The 14,576-nt window shown below is 43.6% G+C and overlaps 1 protein-coding gene across 2 annotated transcripts in view; it reads left to right on the forward strand.

Annotated features, from left to right (window-relative positions):
- The window catches only part of WNT3A (Wnt family member 3A), a 79,882-nt gene that overhangs the window by 33,949 nt on the left and 31,357 nt on the right, over positions 1 to 14,576 (forward strand). For both annotated transcript variants that reach the window (XM_072329208.1, XM_072329207.1), the window contains exon 2: positions 11,683 to 11,924. In XM_072329208.1, the coding sequence (XP_072185309.1) occupies positions 11,798 to 11,924 (127 nt within the window). In that variant the 5' untranslated portion in view covers positions 11,683 to 11,797. The remainder of the gene's footprint in view (positions 1 to 11,682; positions 11,925 to 14,576) is intronic.

Consider the following 14,576-nt stretch of genomic DNA (forward strand, 5'->3'; position numbering starts at 1 on the left):
CATGGGGAAGCCATAATCTGCAGGATGAGCAACCAGGGCCATTGCTATACAGCAATTTGGTGCGACAGATCTGCTTCTGTCGCATGAAGAGAGTGGTGACCTCCATCTGAGTAGTGCTGTGTGGTTTCCTGCAGCTACTTGGGCTCCTGGTCAATATCCAGAAGTTCCATAGGAGGTTTCCTATAGAGAGGTGGTGGGGTCACCGTCCCTGGAGGTGTTCCAGAACCATAGGGATGTGGCACTGAGGGACGTGGTCAGTGGACATGGTGGGGTGGGTTGGGGTTGAACCTGGTGATCTTAGTGTTGTTTGTTTTTTTCCAGCCTTAACTATTCTGTGATTCCATGAGATCTGTGGGTTGATTTATTTTCACCCATAGAGCTTCCTTCCCACAGCCTCCCCTTGTCGCTGCTCAGATCTCCTGCGAAACATAATTATTAACATTGCATAATCCCCCAGCAACATCAGTGCATCAGTTCTGCAGGTAACAAGGAGAAATCCAAGCTGGAAGGAAGCCATCTGCTAAGCTGAGTGACCCTGCAGCTTTATTATTATTATGAAGAGGAGGGCTCGTCTCTGGTTTCTAAAGTAAACACAGGAGGTATCTTGGCACAGGAGCTTGCAGCAGAGAGCTGGGATTGCTTTCCCAAATTCTTGGCTGCTCCCCTCGCTGCATGTCAAAGCTGGTATCTTTGCCTAATAGTGATCACCCCTCTGCGAGCTGATCACTATCTGGCAGCCTGTCTGCATTTCCCCAACCACTTTCAGAGAGAAATCATTAGTGCTGTGGTGCTGCACAGAGGTCTGCAGGTGCAGCTCCCAGCTGTTGCAAGCTCCCTTCCCCAAGCACAGAAGGACAGCAAAGGAAATCAAGCACATTGCTATGGTCATTCCTCTTCATCCTGTCTCCTATTTCAATCTCCCCGTTGGAGATTTGGGGTTAGTTTTTCCTGCTCTTAGGACATCTCCCTGCCCACTTTCTTCCTTCTAAATCCACACACACATCCTCTCTCAGCCTGGTTTCTCCCCTGACCACCACCAGCCTTCTTTCAGCCAGCCACTGGGTCGCTGATCTCACTGAGAACTTCTTAGGCTGGAGAGTGGTTATGCTGTTCTGAGGAACATCGAGGCACCACATCTGCTGAGTCACCCGGAGAAGGAACTCTTTGAAACTTGGCTCCTGGCATGTGAGCACCAAACTGCAGTACTTTTAGGGAGAGGAAACGGGAGAAGAAAGCACAGTCCTTCGATGTGGTGGTGATGGGTTGGTCATGGTGGTGATGGGTTGGTCATGGTGGTGATGGGTTGACAGTTGGAACGTAGAGGTCGTTTCCAACCTTAGTGACTGTATGATTCTGTTGTAGACAATAAGTTTGGGTCAACTGCTTATTGAGTCAACAGGCTGAAAGTGTTTTTCATTTGGATCACCCTTTTTGGACAAACAGTCTTTTAGAGTCTTTTAGTCTTTTAGCATCCTTTTAGAGACCTTTTGAGTGAGTGGCCTCTTTTAATCCAAAGAAAATGGCAAAGAAAAGCAAGCTGCTTATGAATAGATTCACATTCATCTATCTATCTACCTGTCTATGTATCTATCTATGTATCTATCTATCTATCTATATGGCTTCTCATCTCAGAAAAAAACAGAAAACATTGATTTAATGTTATGCTGCTGACAAAGACATAGAAAGTTTGGGAGCTTTCCTCAGCAAACTAAGAAAATTAGGCTGCTTTATGACTGAAATCCACATGTTCTTTTACTCCAGAAATTGCCATTTAATTTAAATGAAAATAAAAATAAGATTACGAGCAACAAAAAAAGAGAAAACATTGTTGGGTCTCATGGCTTCATGGCTAGATACTGTGGAGCCTTGCAAAACTTATTCTAATCTCCAAACAAGGGTTGACTTTCCCTTAGGTTGGGATGTTCCTTATGGCCTTCCCCATGTGTATTCTTTGTTGTCTTAACAACACGTCTTTTGCTGCAGCCTTTCCAAAGCAGAGGGAAGGAGAAGCTCAGGAGGTCTCTGCCTTACAGTACTTCCCACTTTTTCCTTAATTTTTCCTTAAAAGACAAATACAGACCTGGAAAACTTTGTTGCATTTTTTGGAGGAAAAATGTTTTTCTTCCCTGTCCAATTTTTATGTCCCTTTCCCATCTGTGTTTGAGACAAGAACCAGATGAGTGTTCTCCATAGCCCTACGTCCATCCTGTATACAGAGGTGGTCTTCAAAGATGGTGTAAGCTGCTTTCATGCCTATATTGTGGCTTTGGAACAGCTTATTTTAGCATTGATCTGATTTGGAGCTTGTTGGAGGAATCAAATGAAATGAATCTGGTGACATTTTAGACCAAAGGAGGAGTAGACTCTATGCTGAGTTAATGATGGATGGGTGATATGAAAAGAGGCACAACCATAATTTATTGTGAAGTAGCTAAATGGAATTTTGATGGATAGCACTACTAGATTAAAAGCTCTTTGGGGCTTGTTATCTTTTTTTCTTCCTTTTTTTTTTTTTTTTTTTTTTTTTTTTTTTTTTTTTTTTTTTTCAGTTCAGTAGTTCAAAATGGAAGCACCTTTTTGGAAACTCGAGTGTTTCATCTTTTCCCACAGAAGTAAAATCATTTCATTCAGGTTTGAGCATTTGAGTATTTTAAAGATGAAATGTCTTTTTACACAGTGTAAAACTGTATGCAAAACAGCCCCCCCTAACACTGTGTTAAGGAGGGTCAGATGAATATAACTCCTTGAGTGCTCAGGGAATGTGCCAGGCTACTAAATTTAAATCCCATTGATTACAGTGTTAACTTGAAACACAGACGGTAGGGCTTGCCTAAATCAGTGCTTCCACATTTTCCTTAACAATATTTTACGAGCAGAACACAAAGTGTCCATGGGATTCATTCGAGTGAGAAGGGTAAAAAGAGAGTGAGTGTAAAAGGAAGGAAAAACAAAGAGGAAGAAAGTTTATGGCTCCGTAAACAGCTGTAAGCAATGTCTCTGGTCGGGTCAGACCGGTCTGAGTTGACAAGGCAGTGTCTCCAATTATATAGCATGCTGTAGCCTGTAAAAATGAAATCAATTTGTTATTTTTCTGGGAGAACATTATAGCGTGAGTTCACACATTTGGTGAGCCTGATGACTCAGTTAGAGCCAAAGAGGGAATGCACAGACGTGTGTCTATGTGTGTGTGTGTGTGTATGTGTGCACAACGGGGCGAGGGTACGTGCATGTGTTGTAGGATCAAATGCATCTTCAAAAGGTGTCTTTGGAGGAATGGGTGAGAAACATAGGTAACTTGGTGTGTGAGATGAGTGGATGGAGCATAGAAAATCATGTTGTTCTTATAGGGCTGCTTAGCACCAGCACAACAGCTTTCCTTCAGTGGTTCCCATTTCAAAATGGGCTCCATCACTAAGGAGTTTCAGGACAAAATTACCCCAAGCATTTAAGCACTTAAGCAATTTAGAAGTCCAGTTCCAATCTTCACAAGCATCTGAGCTCAGTCCTCCAAGGTATTTAGCACTGACATAGCCCAGAACAGACCTCAATTCAGGGGGATGAGTGTTAATGAGAGGTTTGTAACCACAACATATAATTTATATTGCTGATCATTTAAAAAAAGTTCAGGTTGGGATGCTTTGGGGGCTGGAGGGAGAACTAGGAAGGATAAGACTAGCCACACTCCTAATTATTATTGAAATACATAGCAGGCGTCTAAATACCTATTTTTACTGCAGACATTTTTCTAGCATTTGCCTAATATATTGGCTTCTCTCTTTCCTCTGTTCAACTAATTCATCACACCTGACTCAGAAAATCTGTGTTTTGTTTTTTTTTTTTAATGTAAAACCTGATCCCAGTGCCCAAAATGTAGCCGTGCTACACAGGGCAGAAAGAAGCAAACACACACATGCATACATACTTTCCATTTGTCATGAAATCCTGGTAGGGGTTAGGCTGGGAGAAGTCAGAAGTGAGGCAGCAAAGGTGTTTACATGAAACTTCAAATTACTCTTCTTTCATTTGCAAGTAACTGTTGTTCCTCATCCCAAGTAAATTTATCCATCAGCAATATCATTAGATGAGTTCATTGTAACCACGAGATTTACAGCGCTCATAAACTGCAGTGTAGGTGGCAGATTAAAATGTTAAGGCTTATACATCTCTAATACCACGTGCTGTGATCCTGGCAAACCTTACCAGGTGAATGGAGCTGCATGAAGGCTGATTTCAGTGGGGAGACCTCCAGGGAGAAGACCCAAATGGAGAACGTGGTGTGGAACCAATATCAGGGTCCTGGAGTCAGGCTTGAAAACATGGTTTGAGGGGCCATTATTCTGCTGGATGGGTTGTTTTTCAGATGACATGTACATCAGAGGAGTTAATTGTCTTGGGTAATTAAAGAGTTCCTAAGACTTTCTGCAAGGAACCGGGCTGTTAATACTCGTATTCTCTCCTGTTCCCTTCTACAGTGTAGATCCTAAGGGAAGACAAAGTCAAAGCAACATCTCTTGCACACAGAGTGGAAGGTGCTGAGTGTTGTGGTGTGCCTTAGTTCCTGTGGGAATTTACTGTCCCGGCCAAACCTCAACTCAAATAATTATACGCAGCTTTCTTAGCATCCACGTGAAGTTGCCGTTGAGTCTGCTGTTTTCCAAATCTGGACCCAAACTGTTGGATCTAGATTTGGAAAAAGCTGCCATGTTCACATTAGAGAGAGCTGCCACCCGTCACCAGGCAAAGACTTCCCTTGGTGTCCTCTTAGCAGCCCTCAGGCACTTCTGAGGTTCAGCGAAAATGGGTGAGATTCCAGCTCTCTCACTTCAGCTAAAAACAAGGCGTCTAATTTACGCTCATCACCCAAGCTTTTCCCCAGCCAGTGCTGCCTCCTGGGCATCTCCATGATTCAGCCCACCTATCTGAGGCACCTATCTTAGGATGGGCCCAATTGCCCTCTGGAGGTGCTGATCCCGCTCCATGGACTCGAGGAGAGTGCTAACTTGGCTGAGATGCCTAACAGCTTTTAATGGTCAAAGTCGGGTGAGATGAGTCCCACGCTCAGAGATCCTCTGATGAAAGGTGCTAGAGAAATACAATGCTGCATCATCATCACCATTGTTAATTATTAATGCAGAGTAAAGGTGAGGGAATTATTCATGGGAGAAAAGTTACCTCCATGCTTGTATATTTACAGGATCAGACCCAGCTACACAATTATGTACATACTTTCAGGGCTAGAAAATATAGCTCAAGTCCTCACCTTTAAGATGAAAGAAAAGGTGTTGTAACAACAGAATTGAAAGGAAGAGTTAATCCAGAGGTTTTCAGTCTTTTTCTCTCCAGATCAGGAAAATAAATGTCTGGAAGTTCAGCACAGTGAATGTTAGCTAACAACAGGCTTAGGTTTCTTCATTCTTTCTGTGGACCTTTCAGGAATAATCTGTAAATATGAAAATGCTCAGAGACCAGAAGGTGAATACACCACTGCAGTCACCACTATAGACATTCATAAATCATTCAGCTGTGTTGAGGTAGTTTTCAGTTTTTCAGGTTTTAGGCTGAAAATATCTTCAACTGAAGCAAATTAAGATTTTTGTTATAAATCACATGTTAAATTGCTTGGATCTGGAGCAGTTTTCATGCCTAGAAGGAAATCAAATGCATCCAGTGAGAAAGTAGTTAGCTGAATGCTTTCTTTTTCCATTTAAAATGATGGGTTTGGGTATGCTCCCTTCCCTTTCTTCATTTTTTTTTCTTTTTTCCTTGGAAAATTAGTGGTTTTCAGTGAAAATGAACACAGGTCTATTCATTTTTCTGTCCGTCCTCCCATCTGATCTCTGATCTTGTGATTCATGTCTACAGAAGTGTTTCATAAAGCCTGGATACTGGTGTATGCCATAGAAGTGGAAAGGAAGAAATGATGGGTTTATCTACCTCTCCTACACCTCATCCCTAACTCTGATTGAAATGCTTTTGGGTACCTTACCAACTTCCATCTGTGCACTTTGGACAGACACCATCACTTTTCTTTTTGCATGCCAGCCCTGTAGGGCACCCTGTCTTTGTGGGAACTGAATCAAGGTTAACACACAGGTCCTATTCTTTGAGTGTCTTGAACACTCAGGTGCCATTTACCCTCCAGAGCAGTCTCAATTCTTTTGGAAACTTCAGAGTCTCCTAGTAGTTATGTCCTCCCCAAACATACTTTTAGCATCTTCACATGCATGAAGTTCATGTGTCTTGACCTCAGCAGCCTGTAGGGGATGATGGTTAGGGCACCACTGGAGGCCAAATTTGGGTGTTGTAGGGTGGAGTAAGAGCTGTGCCCACTCATCACCTGCAAGCAGTTTTTCTGTGAGCTCTTCTTGACTTGTAGCAGAACATGTGAGATGACACTAGGTTTTCTTTATAGGACCTATGAAAGTCCTGACAGGACCTATGGAGACTTCTCCAGATGCCTTCCTCATTTTTGATTTTTAAGTTTCACGATGCTGAGTGCATTGTGTGTGTGCATCCTTTTGGATAGACAGCTCTGACAGAACTGCAGGGAGTTAACCAAAATAAGGTGAAAAGGAAAAGAGTAAGGTGAACCTCTGGAAATATAAATGGGTTGTGAGAGAGGATTTGGAGGAGCTGTGTCATCCTCTTGCTAGGGAAGCCCATGCAAAGGGAGCAGAGTGGAAAAAGACCTAGTTTATCTGGAAGGGAACATAAATTCCCTCTAATATAAGCAGATGAACATCCTTTGACTTAACTTCTGCTGCAACCGTGCATCTGTATAAGACAAAAGGACCAGTGTAGCTGCTAGTGCTCAGTTTTCAATATTCAGTAGGGAGTTAAGTGCTTTCTGGTCCTTATGGTGGGTTGGTGCAGAGACGTTACACTCCTGCTGTACAAATTCCATTAAAGCAGTTACTTTACCTGTGTCAGGGATCCCAGAAGGACATCCGCTCTCAGCAGCACTTGGAGCCAGCTAAAGGCCTCTCCAAGATGAATAGCAAAACGGAGCCTCTACAAGAGTTCAAGAATAACAGAATTCAGGAAGAGGCAAGTAGGTGTACGCGCCTCTACATGCTGCACCCCATGCGTCAAGGACTTTTGACAGCCAGCACTGAGAAGGTAGTGACCTTGAGAAGTTGGTAGAGTGGTGCTGTACAGCAAGGTCATCCAGAACTGAAGCCTTCTCTTTTTTTTTTTTTTTCATTCTGAAGAACGTATGAGAATATACTTCCTGCATATTTCTTCCTCATAAACTGACTGAGGTGTCCATTCCAAGAAGGAGAGTACATGTAATTTATTAAGAAGGTGGCCAGGTACTTATCTACAACCACTCTGCTGAAGGAGCAGATAGATTGAGATAAGGGAAATGAAGAGCTCTCTAGGTGTGCTGGCAAAAAAATGCTCACTGGAGGTTGAATTAAACACTTCAGGGCATGCAAGGCTTAAAGATAAGCCAAGAACTTTGGCTGTGGAGTTACAGAATAGTGTTTTCATGGCTCCTACTGAGCTAATGGCAAGAAAAAACTAATTGGCTTGAAAAGAATGGCTCTTTGACCCTTTCCCTTGGGTCAAACTTGAGCAGTACCTGTAAGGGGAATCAGCATTTTTGTAAACTTGAGAGCTTCATGAGTTCTCCAGTGAAAAAGAAGATGTTGGTGTCAATGCATCCAGGAAAAGCTGTTGCTTAAAAAAGTTGCAGATGATGCCCAGTCAGATATTCACAACTTGGCCCATTTCTTGACACCATGCTTTCAAAATCACCATCATGCAGAAGACGGCTTTGAAACAAATCGTAGGAGAATGGGAAATGCAAAGAAAACAGATTTGATCATTGGATACAAGAGAATGAAAGATGGGAGCTACCAGAAAGCTGAGTAACACTGAAATGAGATTGTGATCTTTATAGTCTTTCCAAGTCTTTTCTAATGGTTTTGGTTGTTGTTTTTCAGGTGTTGGTGTTGGTGGGTTTTGTTTGCTTGCTTGGGATGGGTGGGGTTAGAGGGTTCATAAGGTTCATATCTTGTGATCAGTCTCCTGAAGATGAACTGACCTTAGAGAGAGGGATAAACTGTTTACATCTGGATTCTGGTAGCAAATTAGAGACCAAAAGAGGGTGCCCTAATTGATGTTATCACACTCCAGAGTCTGTAAGTAAGAAAGGAAAAGGACTGTACCTAGCTGCCTTTAGCAACAAAGGCACTGAGCATGGACGGATGTTGAGATTCCACCCTGTAGCTCCGACTGAAAGTCAAGTGACTGCACACTCCAAATTTACATTCACTGCCTCAGTGCCTGATGACGCCTTGAGAACAAGACTCTTGCGTGAGATTGTCTTTTGCAGATTAAACTTTCCAGACTGTAACACAGATCAAAGAAAGGTGTGACTGTTTCCCTGCTGCACTGAGAAGGGAGCAGTGTGAAAAGCAATTAAAAGTATTTCTACATGTTTTTAATTTTTATCTTAGACGATCTTCCCAACAATGGAAACGAATAGTTGAGGGCATCAACCTGTAAACTCCTCTTCCTATGCCTTGTGTTTTCACTGTACCACTGCAGTATCTTCCAGAAGACATGCAGGCATGAGTTTGGCTGTTCAGATAAACTGAAGTTTAATTGGTGTCCTAAAGTTTCATCTAGGTTCTGTTGAAGTGGCTGAAGCCTCCTGGCTTCACAACATGGCATACTCAGCTAACAGCGGGTTGGTCCTACCCAGTGGCTGCTTTGTTAGGAAATGGGATGATCCCTTTGTTTGGGATGTATGCTGGTGACTTTAGTCAATGTGGGAACAAGCTCTGTTAATATTTTAACCCAAGTTAGCTTTAGGTACTGGAAGGAGCCATCCTAGACTCTCACTATAGACAGCGGAGGAACTATTCTCTGAAGGATGAGTCAGAGCAACTGTTGGTGCTCTTCTCTGGAGGCTGGAGGCTTCAGTGAAAACACCTATTTCTCCTCACTGTTTATAGAGATAAGGGCCATCTAACTTCAGAGGTTAAAGTATTCTAAGTTCCCTTCTGGGAATAGCTCCTATCTCCCTTGCATTTAGGCTCTGAATAGACTTGGAGTTGGAGATGTGGCACCTTAAGTCTCTGTATGCCCAGCAAGACCATAGGGGCAACACCCTAAGCAAGCCCCCTGCAGCCTGAAGCAGTGTTTCAAAAGGTGTCTTTAGTCCATCAAGTGTGATCCAGCATTTTGTTTGTAGCTTAACAATTAAATTAAAAGTACACTGTGAAGTCAAAGTGAAAACACCCTTTGGTCTGGCATGGGATCCATTCGCAGGTGCTTTTCTGCCACTAGATTTTCCCTGAATTAATCAAAACTTCAAGAAAACCCACATCAAGACACACAGATAGGGAAAACAAGTTATCTGGGTCCTTTCCTTGGCTTTCTACTGTGGGGTCCTGCAGGGATTCACCTCCCTCCTACAGATTGGGTTTTTGTGCAGACTTCAGCACAGCATTCACCTTTCCTGGGTGGGAAATTGTAAGGAACTTAGCTGTACCTGTTGTTAGATGTAATGACATGATTCACCTGGAGATTTCTGCGGCGCAGACACATCCCACTCAACTGCTCACCCAGGGTTTATTCTCTCTAGTCTAGCCAATACAGTCAATGGAGGTAAGGCCATGATTCACCTCATCCTAAGCAAATGTCTAAAGTGGGGCAGATGAATCGTGCCCTAGAAACGCCTGTTTCTCTCTTCTGTCTGATCACAAAGGCAGCCTGGGGTGTGCAGATCAGCTGGAGACATAAGAAGGTAGATGCGATGAGCACAGCTCCTAGTCAGCGTGATCTACCTGCCTTCCTCTTCTTGGGAAAAGGCAGGTACTTCTGGAGGGCAGTTCATAGTTGCCTCATATTCCTTCCTTGGAATAGGAAGAATCAGTGTTAGATGAGATGAATCTTCAACTCAAACCACAGCCGAGGTGAAAAGAGACCCCTAAGTTTTGGAAATCAGCTGAAAAATGTTTGCTTTCACAGACACCTTTCGCCTTGTCCATCTAAAATTCATCCACATGATGATGTTACAGCAAAAGAGAGGGATGACATATTCCCTGAGTGCCTGCTGATAGTTCAAACACACCAGGCCGTTCCCAAATGAAAACCACATAGCAAAAAAAAAAAAAAATTGAATGTAAACAGAAATACACGCTGCCCAGGCAGGTTTCTGTTTGTCATTAATTCTGAGCAGAAAAGTCAATCAAGAGATTTAATTAGAAGAATAGGAAATTATGCTCTAAAAATCCCTTCGGTTTTAGTAATCAAGGTTATTATTAGAAGCACCAGTAAAAACACTTAAAAAATTTATCTAATTAGCTACGTATCTGCTGATCTCTCTGCATAGCTGACTTGTTTGTCTCTAAAGCTTCAACCAACATAATGGTTCGTGGACACTCCTTTCAGAAGACTTCCATTTGGCTCAGTGCAGAATCTGCACTCCAATTGTTGTGGTTTTTTATTTTACTCCGCTCATTTTAACTGGAGCAATTCACAGACTGATGGCCAAAGCAGGTTTTGCATATCCTCGTGACAGCACAGCAAAGCTGGGCTTTATGAAAATGCAACCCTGGTTTTGAAGATTCCCAGATTAAAACGGGTGTGAGAGCGAAGTGAAAATCTGCTGAACTAATATCCAGAGGCAGACTTTTAATGCTTAATTTTATAAGCACTTCAAATTGATAAAGCCTTGCAAAGCACATGCCTGAACTAAGCAGGCGTGGAAATACTGAAGAGCAGAAAAACCTTTTGCAGAATGTGCTTTCACAGAGGTTACCAGTAGAGCCATGGCTCCAGACTTCCATGTACCCTTGCACTGATGATTCTAGTAACGTAGAATTGTAGAATGGTCTGGGTTGAAAAGGATCACAATGCTCATCTACTTTCCACCCCCCTGCTATGTGCAGGGTCCCTAACCACCAGACCAGGCTGCCCGGAGCCACATCCAGCCTGGCCTTGAATGCCTGCAGGGATGGGGCATCCACAACCTCCTTGGGCAACCTGTTCCAGTGCGTCACCACCCTCTGGGTGAAAAACTTCCTTCCAAACATGAGTCCAGTTTTTCATAATGGAGGACAGCACTGATGTTGGACCAGCACTGAGCTCAGTCAGGTTTTTAGAAGCTCTCAAAGTCCAGCCTGCTCAAATCTTTACGATCAGTCTCAGAAGTTTGAACCTGGTAAGGTTCAAACATAAATGGCGCACAGATTAATTGGGTGCTGTTCATCAATTTGTGGGGCACTTCCAAAGTGTTGGAGCATGGTGTCTTCTTCTGTCGGTGTTATTACCCTGTGTAGCTCTGGAAGTGCTTTTGACTCTCTGATCCCTGGGCAATGATTTCCAATAAAAATTGCATGCACTACTGCAAGTCTGCTTGGCTTCCAAAGGGAGAAATGTGGCTTAACTTCTGTTTGCAAATGAAACTGACTGCACGAGGTGAGCATCTTTGGGAAGAGGTACAATGATGAGAGAATGAAGGAAAGGGAAGGAAGATATCAAAGGTAGAGCTGCTCACCTGTTGGTCCTCTAGAAGACTTCAGGAGAGAGATAATGATGTTATTTTGGAGAGAGATGACAGTGGAAAGGATGCTTTCTGGTGATTTTCTGTCCCCATTCCTGGAAAGCAAATACAAAATTGAATGCCAGACTGACAGCATCTCTTTTCTTTGCGTTTTATTCTAGGTCTTTGGCGATTGGTCACCAATATTCCTCTCTGGGGACTCAGCCCATCCTCTGTGGGAGCATCCCAGGACTGGTCCCCAAGCAGCTACGATTCTGTCGGAACTATGTGGAGATCATGCCCAGCGTAGCAGAAGGGGTGAAGATTGGGATCCAAGAGTGCCAACACCAATTTCGGGGCAGGAGGTGGAACTGCACAACTGTCAATGACAGCTTGGCCATCTTCGGACCCGTGCTAGACAAAGGTGAGCCTTGTGCCATGTGTTTGGTGAAGGACCATGGTGGGATAGTATCAAAGGTTTTGATAAACCCACTGTGAACTTGTTTCTGTGTGATAAAATTCCATGTAAAACGGGCTGATGGAGACAGGACTGAAGTTCATAAAAGGAAGCAAATGGCAGAGGCAAGGAAAGAACTGAGGGCATGGGATTCTATCCAAGCTTTTCAAATTTGATGTAGAGGCACTTGGTAGAGACAAGAAAAAAATGTAAACCTACTCATAGGGTTGACAAGTAAATCTGTGGCTCTCTGGTGTAAGGTGATGGGCTGCTGGGCAGTGTGTGAATGCAGTCATGGTTGCATGACTGGTGGTTCCTAGGTAGGTGGTGGTTCCTAGGGGTTGAACAAATTAGGCATCATTGCTGTTGATGCCATAGTGGGATACAATGAAGATGAAGGGCCTGAGGAACTCACCCTTTGTTAATGGTATTGCTTTCACTGGGTTATGAATATGGCAAATTAAAACAGATTCTAACACAGGGCATTCAAAAACCTGGGGCAAAACATGTCTAATACCAATGTTTTGTCCCAGGTTTTTGAATGCAGTGACGTTTGACTACTTGGCTCTTGTTACCGTTTGTGTGAGCAGAGACCTATTTTAACTCATAAGAATTGTTTTAATCTTCTTTGCCCTTGTAGTATGCCTTCAAAGTCCAGTCTGGTCCTACATTTAATAACATACCAGAGAGCACTACAGCAGCTTGCAGAGAACAGAGCCATGGTGTGTAGCATGGCAGGGCTTTCACCAGCCCCAAACAGGCATTGTTACACAGCACACAGAGAGCATGGTTTCAGCTGATGGGTGGATACCATTACCCCATTAGAGGTGGGACACTATGCTAACACCAGTGTCACCATTCGGGTTTATCAGAGATCAGCCCCAAATGATTACACCTGCCAGAGCTGCAGTGTGGTGCAGCTTAAGCCCATATCAAGGTGTCAGATCACAATGTTTGGCACAGAATTAAAGCAACCATTCCAGGTACATCACTCCTGGGTGACTACAGCATTTGAATTAGGTCAGCAGAGCAAAACATTTTCTCATAGGCACAAGCCCAGGGTGACTTTCCCAAAAGCATACACTGAGCACAGGGAGTAAGTGAGCCAGTTAACCTAATACCTTTGTCTTGTCTTGATGTTATAGAATCATAGAATGTCTTGGGTTGGAAGGGATCTGAAAGATCATCAAGCTCCTACTCCCTGCCATGGGCTGGTTGCCCCACACCAGCTCAGGCTGCCCAGCACCCATCCAACCTGGTGCTGAGCACCCACAGAGATGAGGCATCCACACCCCCTCTGGGCAACAGTGCCAGGTCCTCACCATCTTCTGAGTAAAGGATTTCTTCCTAACATCTGACCTGAATCTCCCCTCTTTTAGCTCAAAGCCATTTCCCCTTGTCCTGTCATCATCAGATCATGTAAAAAGTTGCTCCCCCTCTTGATTATAAGCTCCCTTCAATACAGGAAGGGCACAATGAGGTCTCCCCAGGGCTTTCTCTTCTCCAAGCTGAACAAGCCCAACTCAAGGACATGTGGAACATCTTGGGTGAGATGCCTGATGTTGTCCTGTAGGAATGCTAGCAGGAGAGAAGCGATCTTCACCTTCTTGCTGACTGAAAGGGCCCCGATCCCACAAGCCTTATCTCACAGGTATGTCAGCATGAAGGGTCCATCCCTGTTTGAGTCTGCAGGCTTTCAGTAACTGGGCGCAGCGAGGGAGAGAAGGCTGGGACGATTTCATAACTGAAGAATGTTGTTCCTTGAGGGAGAATCAAACCACCCTTCAGTTTTGCTTCACCTACAGCAGGAGGGGGGAGAAAAAACAGCTCAGTCACATTCTTGTGCGGCAGATCCCCCAGGGTAGGAACATATTTGAGCTCCTACCCAGATAGAGAGAAGGAGAAGCAGAGAGAGAGAAAGAAGAAAAAAAAGCAAAACTCTGTTTTGTGGCTGGAATTTTAAGTCACTCAAGATCCCAACTTCAGCTCCTCATCTTTGTCAATAGGGGCCCTGTCTTCCCCTCCCAGCACCAACATAGTCACTAAAGCAACTCCTTTTTGCCTAACATGACTATCTGAACTTCTTTGATTGCAAAGGATTGATTTTAATGCCTTCAGGAAACACTTCCTAGGCCCCAGTCTCTCTGAGGTTGGCTCACTGTCTGAGCTGCCCTTGCTGCTTTGCTATCTCATTGCTAATTCAGGGCTAGGCTTGAGCTGTGATTCAACAGTGCCAAACTGTCACCAGACTGCTGCCCTTAAGAGCCATATTCTGATCTGAAACCAAACTCTTTTTCCCCACAAGCCAGATTGTGAGAAGAAATCCCTTTTGTTTTGGCTCCAACTATATGCATTTAAGTATATATATATGTTGTATATGTAGTGTGTAGTATATATATGTTGTATATGTAGTGTGTGTATATATATATATATGTATGTATTTCACATATCCATAGCCAGGATGAACAAATCACATATTAAATCACAGTGGTATTCATGAGTACATCACAAGGGAACAGTGATGTTCAGAGGATCCAGGCTGGCATCTGTTTGGAGACAACACCTGAAAGGTATGGCCTATGGCCTTCTAACTCAAGCTATATCAGGAGCAGAAACCCC

This window comes from Excalfactoria chinensis, chromosome 2 (assembly GCF_039878825.1).
Source record: "Excalfactoria chinensis isolate bCotChi1 chromosome 2, bCotChi1.hap2, whole genome shotgun sequence".
NCBI classification, from domain to species: domain Eukaryota; kingdom Metazoa; phylum Chordata; class Aves; order Galliformes; family Phasianidae; genus Excalfactoria; species Excalfactoria chinensis.